General features: G+C 42.6%; 1 protein-coding gene across 2 annotated transcripts in view; it reads left to right on the top strand.

The window, feature by feature from the left end:
• The window catches only part of grin2da (glutamate receptor, ionotropic, N-methyl D-aspartate 2D, a), a 110,444-nt gene that overhangs the window by 78,838 nt on the left and 18,715 nt on the right, over positions 1-12,891 (top strand). For both annotated transcript variants that reach the window (XM_076051532.1, XM_076051533.1), the window contains 4 exons: positions 1,635-1,760; positions 3,410-3,522; positions 7,746-7,862; positions 9,094-9,254. In XM_076051532.1, the coding sequence (XP_075907647.1) occupies positions 1,635-1,760; positions 3,410-3,522; positions 7,746-7,862; positions 9,094-9,254 (517 nt within the window). The remainder of the gene's footprint in view (positions 1-1,634; positions 1,761-3,409; positions 3,523-7,745; positions 7,863-9,093; positions 9,255-12,891) is intronic.

Genomic DNA, 12,891 nt, shown 5'->3' with positions numbered 1-12,891 from the left:
ACATAGTTTGAGCTGCTTTGTTCCCAATGGGCATTAGAAATAAGCTGAATGAATGTTTAAATTATATTAAATCTTTTAATTGAACATATTTTTACACAACAGGGGTCCCCAAACTACGGCCCGCGGGCCACATCGGGCCCACTGCGTGTCTCTGTCCGTCCCGCAGTCAGAATCCCCCCCCCGCCACGTAACTTTGCCGATACGTTAGCGTAGCGCGACAGCGATAGCGCGCTCCCGCTCCCGTTCCCCCGCTCAACAAAGACGTTAGCGCTATTTCCAACCAGCACCCCCCCGGTCAACGAACCGTGGCCCGCCGACATGATGCAGTTCTGTCATGTGGCCCATTGCTGAAAAAGTTTGGAGACCACTGTAACACAACAATCAATATAGTGCAGGATGGAAGGCTTTCACAAAGGGATTAAATAAATAAAGCTGAAAAGAACAAGCAGTCCTGATTCATAGCCTGCTCTACGCAGTGCGTACGCAGTTGTTGCTGTAGCTACGTTGATTACGGTTTTGAAAGCAAACTCTATGGAAACGAACGTGAGTTTGCGTCGAAAATAAATTGACGTTGAAGGCAACTCAAAAACCCGTCCTGTGGTGGTTCAAAATGGGATTCTGTTCTTTAAGGGACAGTTGTCAACTCCAACTTTAACCTCTTTTTAATCACTTATTTTATTCCATTTTATATCATAAACTGAGCATAATATTTGGGAGCAAGTTGTTCTTTAAATGTAAAGAAGTTTTAATAATTCCCCCAAATGTTTGCCATCATTTTTGATTGTTTCTCTTGACCAACATTTTTCTCAGTTAGCAAACAAACCAATGACAAAACTCTAATCACTTGCAGCAACCACAGTGTATTGTGCACACACCTTACAACGCACCATAGCTGAGACCTGTTTGATCTGAGTTAACACAGAGGGGACGGCACATTCCAGCTGTTTGCTTGCCATGGGCAAGATATATTCTTCGCTAGCTTAGCCTAGCACAGGATGCAGCTAAAGACCGGCAATCACGTTCTCTCTTAATTTTAGGAAATTCTCCAATCTTCTTCCTTTAGCAACATTTAGTTGTTAGAAGTTAGAAGTTAATAATTCACACTAACAATTTTCAGTGAAAGAAAAACACTTTTTAATCAGTAAAATATAGAGCCCGAGGTTTATGACAACCTTTTCCCCGCTTCAGTGGATTCTCTAAATTTGCCCGTTCCACAAAGGCACAGCATGGAGGCCCAGCAAGGAGAAGCGAAGCGAAAATATCTTTGTCGGGTAGGTGGCAAGTGACACGTCAGGGACTTCTTAGTCTTTAAAGAAAGTGAAGACAGGACATTTATCTTTATCTCTGCCATTGATCCAAAAACAGTTGTGTGAACTCAGCTGTTTGATGGAGGACTGTTGCTTTGCCCTTTTTTAAAATGACCCTGCGGAACCGCTCAGTGCACACTAGACAATAGCACCATTCATTTTAATTACCAGTTGTTGCAGGTTATCCATTATTTTCTCTTTTAACCTTTTTCCCCTCTACAGTGTCTTTCTTAATGCAGTCACAGATGGTTTTCCATGAATAAAGTGTTTTTTTTTGGAAGAGCAACCTCATCAGATGTTTTGCATGTTTGTCTGGCTGTCTTGCAGAGCCCTACAGCCCAGCCGTGTGGGTGATGATGTTTGTGATGTGCCTGTCAGTGGTGGCTGTCACCGTCTTCATCTTTGAGTTCTTCAGCCCCGTGGGATACAACCGCAGCCTGCAGAGCGCCAAGAGTGAGAGACGGAGCCGCTCCAGCCTGCCAATCACCGCACTTCCACTGCTCACTTCATCACATCATTACCTCCTTGTCATTTTGTCAATTAGGTTTAGGCAGTGGGGGGTGGGGGAGGGGGAGGGGGGTGAGTGCTGATTTTGTAGAGGGTGATTGCTCAAGTTATGCAATGTGTCCCACTTCTTTTTTTGATTGTTCAAAAAAAAAAAAAAAATCACACAAACCCACAACCCAGCCCGCGTTTTTGTCACCCCACCGTCTATTACAAAACCTTTAGTATTCAAGTCAATCTTCAAGATTCATTACTCACAAGATGTTAATGTCAATGTGATGGTATCACTGGTAATGTTTGTGTCATGCGTGCAGTTGGTCTGTAATGGGACCATCATATACCTTTGGTCGCTTGCCTGTTGCTCTGTCTCCCAGGAGCAAACTTGTCCAGCTGGCCAGACAACAAACAGTTTGTTTCAAAATTGTTTGACACCCAGTCAACAAACATTGGGAAGGAGTGGGCAGAAACTGTTTGTCCTCAACGACTGTGACTGTCATTGAAAATGGTCCACTTCCCCCAATTTACACCCAATACCACCAACCAGCAGCCAGTACCTGTAATCCTTGGCAAGCCTTTGGGATGGCCAAATTTCCTCCACATTATTTTACTGCACACGTTTTTTTTTCACTTTGTTTGGAATTTGGTTCTGCTGAGATGTTGTCTCAGATATCAGAACTTGCTGCTTCCGGCTAAAAGTCTCTCAAACATAATTTGGACAGTTTAAACCAGAGTTAGTCTGAAGACTTAAGTAGCTTCGCCCATTCCTCTTTCCCTCATTTAGTCCTTCTGACATTCAGCTTAATGACCCGTTTCACTGCTCATATTTGGCAATTCACTTTTCCTCTGCTTCACATTCTTAATCGTCCCTACCAACTTCTTGTCTTTCACAACCCAATACCGATCTCTAAATGTTGTTGCGAATGTGTGTAATTAACACATCAACTGCTCATTCGACCACTGCTGTAAAGTGTATTCCACACACAAGTGTGCGTGTTGCACCCGATCAAAAATGTTTTCTCCTGCCTTTACTTTTCATGCTTTTGGTTTATATGGGAAAATCTTTTTTCTTCCTCCACCAAGCAGTAAGATGTCATGGACTCGTGAACCCGTGTTTGTGTTGCTGCAGTTTAGGGCGAGCTCTGCCATTGCCATTTTTCTCTGTGAAAATGTCACTCCTGTGCACAGAGCAGTGTAAGAGAAAGAAAAATTGACTCTTCTTCCAGTGGAGTGTAAAAAAAAATGTGACTGGCCTCCAATGATGTCAAGCACATCTAATACCTCTGGGATGAATGCTGGACTAGAGCCAGACCTTATTGTCCATCAGTGTCAGACCTCACTATTGCCCTTGCTGATGCTCTGACGGCTGAAGAGGACAGATCTCTGCCATGGTGCATCACCTGATGTAAAAGCTAAACCCAGAAGAGCCAAGGGTATAATTGCCGTGAAAAAATTCACCCATTGCGGTTCTCCACTTCCTTTGAGAGTACTCTTGTCTGCGCTTGAATAATTTTCCTGCATTTCAGTTCTGCGCGTGCCCTTCACGATTTTGCTCAGTGTTCTAGATTTCAGTAATTTGCCACGTTTTCTACCTCTCGCAGAATCAGGCGGGTCCAAGTTCACCATCGGGAAATCTGTGTGGCTCTTGTGGGCACTGGTCTTCAACAACTCGGTGCCGGTGGAGAATCCAAGAGGAACCACCAGCAAGATTATGGTAATGGTCTCTTGATTAAATGCGCCACTGATTAGATCACTGACTGTCAGGCTCATGCTTCATTTACTAATTAACTGTCTTTCAGTTAAATTGAGTCACATGGACAATGATGTGTTTTAGCTAGTGGTGGGAGCATCCAGTTATTGATAGTATCCATCTCAATTCTGGTATCAGTATCAGATATCAGATAACAGATTCGATCTAAACCCCACCGCCCCTCTCCATGCCGTCAAAGAATAACCACCTCCCGGAACTCCTTTCACAGCTTCAATTACATTGCTCCTCCCCCTTCACTGCTTTGCTGCATAGTCAACTCACTAGCATCAGCGGTACTGTCTTCTTTTATTTTTTCCAGTATCGCTTATCCCAAGTTTTAGCTTTTAAAAACTATGAGTTTTTAAACCCATTTTTCAAAACTTTAAGATTTGACTGATAAGAACCTTGTAGGAAAGTATTAATAATTTAGGAATACTGTTTAATAATGACTGTTAAGGGGCTTATATAAAGTTTAGCTTGTAGCAGTAGACGTTGTAAAAATTATGCAGTGTAAGATACTTCAGCAAGACAAGCAATAAGTTTTGCTACAGACACACGTTGTACCCAATTTACTAAAGGTTCGCTCACGGAAAACCTGACACAAGTGACATTACACATGCTAATCAATGGCAGAGCTCATCTATTAAGCGGGCACAATGAGTTTTGTGACCATCACGGCGAGCAAAATAACTCACCGAGTCCATTTGGCTTCAATGAATGTGCAGATACAGGAGCAGGCACAAATACCTCATTTAAATCGGGCCATCTCGACAACTTTTTCTCATGTTGGCAATTCCACACACAATCTTAGTAGATCACCCGCAACACGGAAACCAACAACAAGCGCATTCTATAAGCATGCGCAGGCAGTTTAGCGCCCCCTTATTTTGGATCTTCTTATATTTAGGACCGGCTCCTTAGTGTCCACAACTAGTGGCATCGTGACATATAGAGCACACGGTGGCGTCACACAACCTCCGAGTGTGTTGTGCTCCAGCTCCTTGTTGGCGGGCCAGCCGATTGCTTGTTGTGTTAATGCAATTCTGCTGCTCTTTCTCCTTGGTTTTGGAACTGTAACCTCACTCATCTCCTGACACAAGATACGTAAACTGCAATAGCGACTTAATGACTGTAACAGTAGCGAAGCCTGCTAAAATTGTAGCAGAAATTCATTTACACAGTGGGAAAACTAAGAGAGATATTATCATGCTTGCATTATTATTTACCCCCTTTGGCACTAGAAACTGTCCACATGACACTGATGCTCACATTCTATCCTGGTTTGCCCAGTGAAAGCACAGTCCCTAATACAACAGAGACCACAGAGAGATGTGTGAGGTGTTGCCAGTGTTTGTGGTGCACATACAGTGTAAAACTCTGCCTATAAATACCTTGTTTGACCACTTGTGATGATTTGAAGGGCTTTATTCCTTCTCTGCCCTTCCTCACTATGAAGGGAATAATCAGCAGAGGGTCTAGGAGCTACAGGTGGTTAAAAACTCAAGGTGTGTTTTTTATGTCTGACTCCCTGCCAGATCACATTCCACTGCAACCAAATCATTTCAAGAGCTCATTAGCTTCTCAACAGGCTCTATAAAATGAGGTCAGACTAGAGAGTTTTTGCTCTCTTTTTTCTTCTCAAAGTGTTATAGTTTTGAGTTAAAGGGTAAGGGTTAGGGATTAATTGTGTTTAAGCAACAACTGCATCTTGAAGTAAAGTGATCTCTCGAAAACAAAATTCAAGTCTAATTTATTGCAGAACGTATGTTAAATCTAGTGTAAGAAACATTACGACATTCAAAGTAAGAGGCCCAAGAGGAAAAAATGCATGCGTGGTATTATTGAGTGAAATTTCATGTCCTGAAAAAAATTAAATTATTGCAAATAAAGTTCCAGCTGAAGATATTTTTTGACGAAAACTCTCTCCTGTGTGATTTCCACAAATTGGGTTCTTTAAACTACTTTGCCAGTGCATTTCACAGCCACTACTGTCTATCGCAGCGTGCACTTGAGGAAGAAATGAACCTCATGCATTAATAATATGACACTTCTAACACTGAACCCAAAGCAGTGGAGCTCAGCAGGGAGTCTGTTGTAGGTGAGCAGTTTGTCCTCACGGCTTCCTGCTAAGACACTTTTCTCCTGCCGAGGCTTCAGTGAGAAAAACACTTCAGACTCATTCGTCAAGATTGCTTCTTTTAAATGCTGTGCCTTGCTTTCCCAAGTAATTACGGTGCATTTTTCACCCTGCTCATTAAGAAAATTATGCAAATTAACTTTTGGCAATAAAATAAATGCAAATTGCCCCGTTCATCAATGGCTACAAGCTCATATATAGTGCTAAGACTAATCTCTTAATTACTTCCTGGCTAAATGTCAGCTGTGGAGCATCTCAAAGGGCTCCTCAACAGCTACGTGTGCATGGGCAGAGCCAAGGTAACTTTCAGACAATGACTGCAGCAAACATCAAATGAGTATTAATACACAGCGGAAATATAAATCAGTATTATTCACAGCCAAGACACAAACTGCAGGCTGCACAGGGCAAATAGAAGTTTGTGTGTTTCTTGGAGCTTAACAATCTGGCTGAAGCACAGAGTGGGCCAACAAGGATATTTATGTAAAAAATACAATTATCCTCCCGATATAACAGTGAACCTTTTTTATATAGACAGGCTTCAACCTGAATATGGAACAAGCAAAGCTTAAAACTATACAATAAATAACTTTATATTGCTCACATGCAAAATTGAATTTCAAATGATAAAAACTTGTCAAAATAAATAAAATGTCAATAACAATTGTATGCCTCTTTTTTATTTGCAGCCTTTTCTGTATAACAATAAACCAATTAAGAAGTCCTAATATCCTTCAATGAACGTACTGTCCTGATTGATTTGCCAAAATACCAGTAGATCATTCCAGAATTTGTGGTGTTAGCGGTACATGTGATGTATAATACCAGCGGCTTAGCTATAGTAGTGATTTTGCATTGCCTCGAGGCCTCAACATAATTACATTGCAGGGGCAAATTTGGCCTGCGGGCCAGTGTTTGACACCTGTGGTCTATTGCCATCAAAAGAAAAAGTGTTATACAAGGGCAAAATAAAGCATTTGATGATCTTGAATGTCTCCAATCTTCCAGATCTGTCATGGCCAGGTGAAGGTGGTGGGGAGGCAGGAGCCAAAACGCAGGCAGAACAGAAAAACAATTTATTTTGAATAATAAACAAAACTAAACTGAGGGTTTGCTCAAAGGGAAAAACCAAAAACCAAAATGAGAGACTTAACAAGAATAAAAACAGACAAGGCAGGACAAAAGAAAGCCTTTGATGAGAACCTCAGAAAACATGGAACAACAGACCTGAAATACATCTAGACAAACTGCCATGATGACACAATTACAATCACCCGACTAAGGCTGTGTCTCAATTCAGGGTGTGCATCCTTCGAAATGCACCCTACTTTTAGCCGATTCCAAGGATACACCGCTACTATCCTTCGTGTCCTTGTATATCCCAGGATGCTTTGTGCACTGCTGCAAAGCATCCTGGGATCCGGGGAAGTCAGCTGAAATTGGCAAAGACACAGCATATAAATTTAAGTATTCAAATTTCACATTAAATATTAAGTTTTTAATGGAGGGTTTTTACTTATTTGAACATCCAACACCATGGTTGGATGGCGAACCAATGGTTAGCTTGATGCTATAAAAACGTCACTTACGGGGTTGGCCAGCAGTAGGAAAGGGCGGTGACGCGACCAGGAAATACGCCGAAGGCTAGACCGTCCCAAGTGGTTACTGGGGAGGCGGGTATGGGTTTGTCCTTCTCGGCCGGGTCCTTAGGAGGACGCTTCCTTCCGACGGAGGACGCTTCCTTCGAAGGATGCAGACCCTGAATTAGCCTAAGACAAAGTGAGACAAGGGCTATTTGTGCAAGAGGGCAGGGGAACACAAGGTGAGAACAATCAAGGGCAGGACTGACAACGAGGCACAGGTGACAAAATTAAGGGCCAACAAAAAAGGCGGGAAAACAGGGACACATGACAAGATCTCTTTTTACACACATGTTTAATAAAAGTAAGTGTTAACACCGAGCATGTCATTAAAAGGTAGGACAGTGGTCAGGAAAAAGCCGTTTTCCGTGGTTGTATCTTTAACATGTTCGCCCCTGTTGTTCCACCAGGTGCTGGTTTGGGCCTTCTTTGCTGTCATCTTCCTGGCTTCCTACACTGCCAACCTGGCTGCCTTCATGATCCAGGAGGAATACATTGACACAGTGTCGGGCCTGTCAGATAAGAAGGTACAGCCCAAGATGGGTGGATGAATGAGGTGGTGTCTGATGAATGGATACTGTCCAGACGGATTGAGAGATGAATAGACGGGCTAGACAGTGAAGCCTCGCTTCAAGGTCCTACTTTGTAAAAAAAACAAACGTGCACATCAACTCCAGACAACATTCAGAAAGTTGCATCAGTGTCTGAATTAGTTTGTTCCCACTCATGTCGAGCCTCGGTAAATGGCACCATTGAAATGTGTTTGTACGCTCATTACTGTTGGAGATTGATGCCCCCTGCAGGGAGTCTACAGGGAGGCACGGTGCTCTCAGGATACAGCTCAGATGAATTTCATAGTTTTTAAGCAACTATCAATTGTCTCACAAGACACTCGCTGTGTTTTCATTACAGTCTTTTGCAAAGTTAAAAACGATATTTCTAAAATTTCGACAAAGTACAATTGCGATTTGCAGGTGTTTCTGTTGAATGGTGTGAAGTGCATAAGCCGTAATTCACGTGAAATCCCGTGGGAAGACTTGTACGAGAATTACGTTTGCTATTGTTTGTTTACATTTGTTTACTGCCAATAGTTTTCTCTTTGATTACTTGTAAAAAATATTCCGTCCCCTCTTCCATCCAATCATAACGCGCCATTTTCACTGGTCACGTGACCCTGTACGTCACGTCCGCTGGCATGTAAATGCCAAAGAAGTGTTTCAATGAAACTTTTGCGATATACCTCTAAATGGATATGTGTGACAAACCACCTCATGAGAGCGTCACAACCTTTTAGCCATATTTGAGAGGTTTTTCCAAGTTGAGTTGTTTCCATCACCAGTACTTTATTGCCATATTTAGGTTTTGCACAATTCAAGGGGTCATAGAAACGCAGCTCCTATTTGGCCGTTAGATGTTGAGAACTTCTTGAGACTGTTCACATTCATGACCCAGCGTCAACCATAGAATGAATCTGCACGAGTCATTTGAATACATGCAGTCTGTCTAATGAACCTCATACCGATTTGTCAGTGGTTGCAACAGTCCCACAGCTAAATTCCCCTGCTCTGGCAATTGTTACTTTATCAGTCACCATTTGTTCAGCCTTCCAGAATACTATCGCACTGAGGCCACTCTTTGAAATGAAAGACTCTGTGTCTTTGTGGAGGCTTGTATGAAGATGATTGTCTCTCACCTTTATCAGCCGCTTTTCATTGTCTAACGTCTCCTCTTTAATCTTCTAATCTCCTTGCTGTACAGTTCCAGGAGCCAACAGAGCAGTACCCGCCACTTCGATTTGGCACCGTGCCGAATGGCAGCACTGAGGAGAACATCCGTTCTAACTACCCCAACATGCACCAGTACATGATCCGTAACAACCAGAAAGGCGTGGAGGAGGCCATCGACAACCTCAAGACTGGGTGAGAATACATTAATAGAGTATACAGGGAAGGATATAAAGTTAAATTAAAGTCCCAGAAATTGTCTCCAACACACAAGTTTGTGTGATTCTCCCACCCAGATTCCCTGCTGCTGTGAATGCATTGTTAAACTACATCTTCCTAAAAACAATTATCTATGTATCTGTTAGCATGTCATGCTTTCAAGGTTGTTGTGCTGTTTCATAATAACTAAGGAAGGACCAACCTTCTACTTTAAGATGACCTGGATGACTGAGAACCATCACAGACACGAAGGACCAACCTCTACTTCTATCAATTGGCTTGCTTCTCAGAAAACGTGTGCTAAAATGCAGTTATTGAAAGCGATCCTTTGATTAGGTTAGGAAAGAATAATAATTCAAAAAGATTACTAAAGATGCCGACATGGTCTGTTTTGTTACTTCCTGTTGTATTTGATAGTCTTGTCCTCCCTGGTGTTAGCTCTAGTTTTTCTTCCTGTCCTGGTTTTCCCGCCATTTTTGTCCCTGTGTGTGATTCCCACCTGAGTCTCGTTGTCTGTCCGGCCCCAAATGTTCTCACCTGTGCTTCCCTGCTCTCTTGTCTACCTTTGTCTGCGGTCATTGTTTTATATTGTTGCTTCTTTGTGAGTCGTTCATGTCTCTCCATGTCAAGGCCCTTGTGAGCATTTCTTTGTTTTTCGGGAATTTTGCACACCCGTTTTTGTCACTATTCGTTCCCCCGCAACACTGACATAAATGTGGAGACAATCGAAGAATTCTCTGCGAGAGGGATGTCAGAGCAGAGTATGGGACTGGGAGTTTATTGATTTCAACTTTACCACTCATGGAACCTTGAGTGAAACTCGAGAAGCAATTTGTGATGGTGACATAGAAGGCAGAAGTCAAAGGACATTATAGACTGTATAACAGTTTTTTTTTTAAAAAAAGAAAACATACTGGTGGCAGCAATGGACAAACAAGTAAACAATAAGAAACCAAATAACGATTCTTTTATTTTTGTCGTTTCTGGCACGGTCCAGGTTCATTTGTGACTTCAGAGAAAATGATCACTGCAAAATCAATACAGTATTGTGATTGCTGTGCTCCTATCATGAAACGTTTTCTATCCCTGTGGGGGTAATTTCTTCGGGAATGATTACACCTTTCGAGTTCCATGAGCTTACACTATCTGTAGCAGCCAGAATTGGAGCCTCTCTGCTCAGCCTTATTTGAACTCCGCCACACACCTGTCAGAAACAAATTCATTTAGAGAGGATGCCTGTGCCTGTAATTGGTGTGCGTGGAATCAGAAATCTGGAAAATGGAACAGATTTGCCAAACAGATGTGCTAAAATGGGACAAAAAGCCCATGGAGCCCCACAAAATAAATGTCAGTGACAAGACGCTGTATCCATTGATGTCTTTGTAGCAAAAAACATAAAGTTCTGCTACTTAAGTCCCGTTCAACATCTACAAATCCAAGTCGGTGACATTTATTTTTTGGCATAATCTCGTCAATTTTTGTGTTGTCGTTTTAAATCTATTTTTGTTTTTTCGCTAGGGGCTAGGTTTTCATCTGCGGCTTGTTCCAATTGCTTGACCCTCTTGTCTTTCTCAACCTGTTAGCCCATTGATCCAGCTGGCCTGTGGTGCTTCGACTGGCTGTTTTAACTGTGCCACTCCATTAGGATCACAGCCACCAAATTTGAGTACAGAAGAGGAGCGAAGGGAAAGGGAAGGGGGAGAAAAACAGATGTACTTTTAAATAATAAAAGCTGGTAAGAACCGCAGTGCAGCGGGGGGACAATTCTTGCCTTCTCAGCACCGACTGCCACTCAAGTGTGGGGAGGGTTTATTATCTGCCTGTGGGGCTACAAAATGTACAAAGCGCCTGGTCATAAAATATACACTTGCTTATTGTGCGAGAAATGAGAGGGGAGTTGGTTAAAGGGGAACAACAACAGCCAGCAGCTGCAGTCCTTTGCAAATCTGGCCCCGACTGCTCCATCAAAACTCCCATGATGCATTGTCCTCGTTCAGCCAGCCAAATGTGGGCTGGATTCTTTTGTCAATACTTTTGAAGAAACACAGATATTGAGAGCGAAGACACACATCCTGTCCATGAATAATACTCATACGAGACAAGCCTGAAATTGTTTTTTGAAACTTTCTTCTGTCTGCAGCTGCTTGAGAAACATCCCTGACCCTCTCAAGGTCAACAGTGCATAATTTTATCATCATTATCCCTTTTCAATCAGGATCAAGTATGATTGTTGTCTCATTATTTTTGCTCTGCTAATGATGCCACCAGAAGACACTGTTGAATTTTATTTTGGTATTTGGAGTGGACCTCCCCTATGAGTGGCTGCTAGTGGCAACTGGCTGGTATGCTTTAGTGTGAATATGTATGTAAGTCTGAGTTTGGAAAATAATATTTGATTGTTGCTATTTGTTATTCCAGGCAAAAGCCAATTGGCACGGCCTGAGCTCAGTGATGAGCCCACGATAGCCAGGCTGGGCTAAAACAATGTGTATGTCACAATATTGTATTCAAATCTTGACATTGAGGGGCGAACCCCTCCAGAAAATCAAGACGGAATTTGAATGAGAAGTCTGTTGTTACCTGTCCACATGTCAACATCACGTTGTGTGTCTGCCTCCAGCTTGTCTGCCTGCTTACCTTTGCCTTGACAAAGTGAAGTCTGACAGATTTGCTAATATAAAGGCCCGCCTGTTGAACGCAGATCAGCCAGTAGCAGTTCCCTGTCGGCAGCAGGAATGGTTGACGCTTGTGGGCTGATTGTATGCCGCCAGTTCATGATCAATCTGGTTTGGGGGGTGTAGAGGCTCATGAAAGGTGGGTGGGCTGGGGCCCACACAAAATGCATAGGCACAATTCCACTGTTCTGTCCACATTCTAATGCTTCTTGGGCCTTCTGTTTCACTTTTTATTTCTTGATTTTTATTAGCTAGCTATGGAAGCGCATTGCTACCACCCTAGAAAGGAAAAAAGGCTCAGTATATCATAGATTATAGAGCTAGATTCAACTCGATTTCTAGAATCCCATAAGTCCTCGAATCGCTGTCCTATTGTGGCTTCCTTTTCAATCAACGCGACTTGATGCCAGCGCATTTACGTGAAAATTAGCACGAAATGACATCACAGTTTTATGTTTTTACGTGAAACCTTCACAAAATAATGTGAAAATGATCACGAAATAACGTGATGTTTTCACATGATTTTTTGATAATTATCATCTAAAAATGTGATGTTTCACATTATAATGTAATACTGAGCCCTGTTTTTTTCTTCTTCTTCTTCGTAGCTAGCTGCAGTTTCTCCATATTTTTTAACCTGACTCGAAACCTTGACTTGCAAGCTTGAATTTATTATGCTCACGCAAAGCCGCGTAAGGAGAAGACCATGTGTCACCGCACACCGCCTCTCCGTCTGTCTCTGGCTCCTTTCACTGATCCTTTACTGATTGCCCCTCTGATCTTCCTCTTTTCTCGCCGCGAGCTCTTTGCTCGCAGCTCATTAACTCATGCTCTGCCTTTTGCACTGCCTTCAGCCTCCTTCTGCCCCTCAAACTATTATCCGTAACCCACCTGCTCCCCCACCACGGACCATCTAACCTCCTCTCGTCACCGTTTCA

Source organism: Nelusetta ayraudi, unplaced genomic scaffold (genome assembly GCF_046127955.1).
Source record: "Nelusetta ayraudi isolate G7.1 ecotype Tasmania unplaced genomic scaffold, CSIRO-AGI_Nayr_v1 ptg000135l, whole genome shotgun sequence".
Taxonomy (NCBI): Eukaryota; Metazoa; Chordata; class Actinopteri; order Tetraodontiformes; family Monacanthidae; genus Nelusetta; species Nelusetta ayraudi.
The sequence above is the reverse complement of the archived record's forward strand: the minus strand, read 5'-3'. Positions and strand labels throughout refer to the sequence as shown.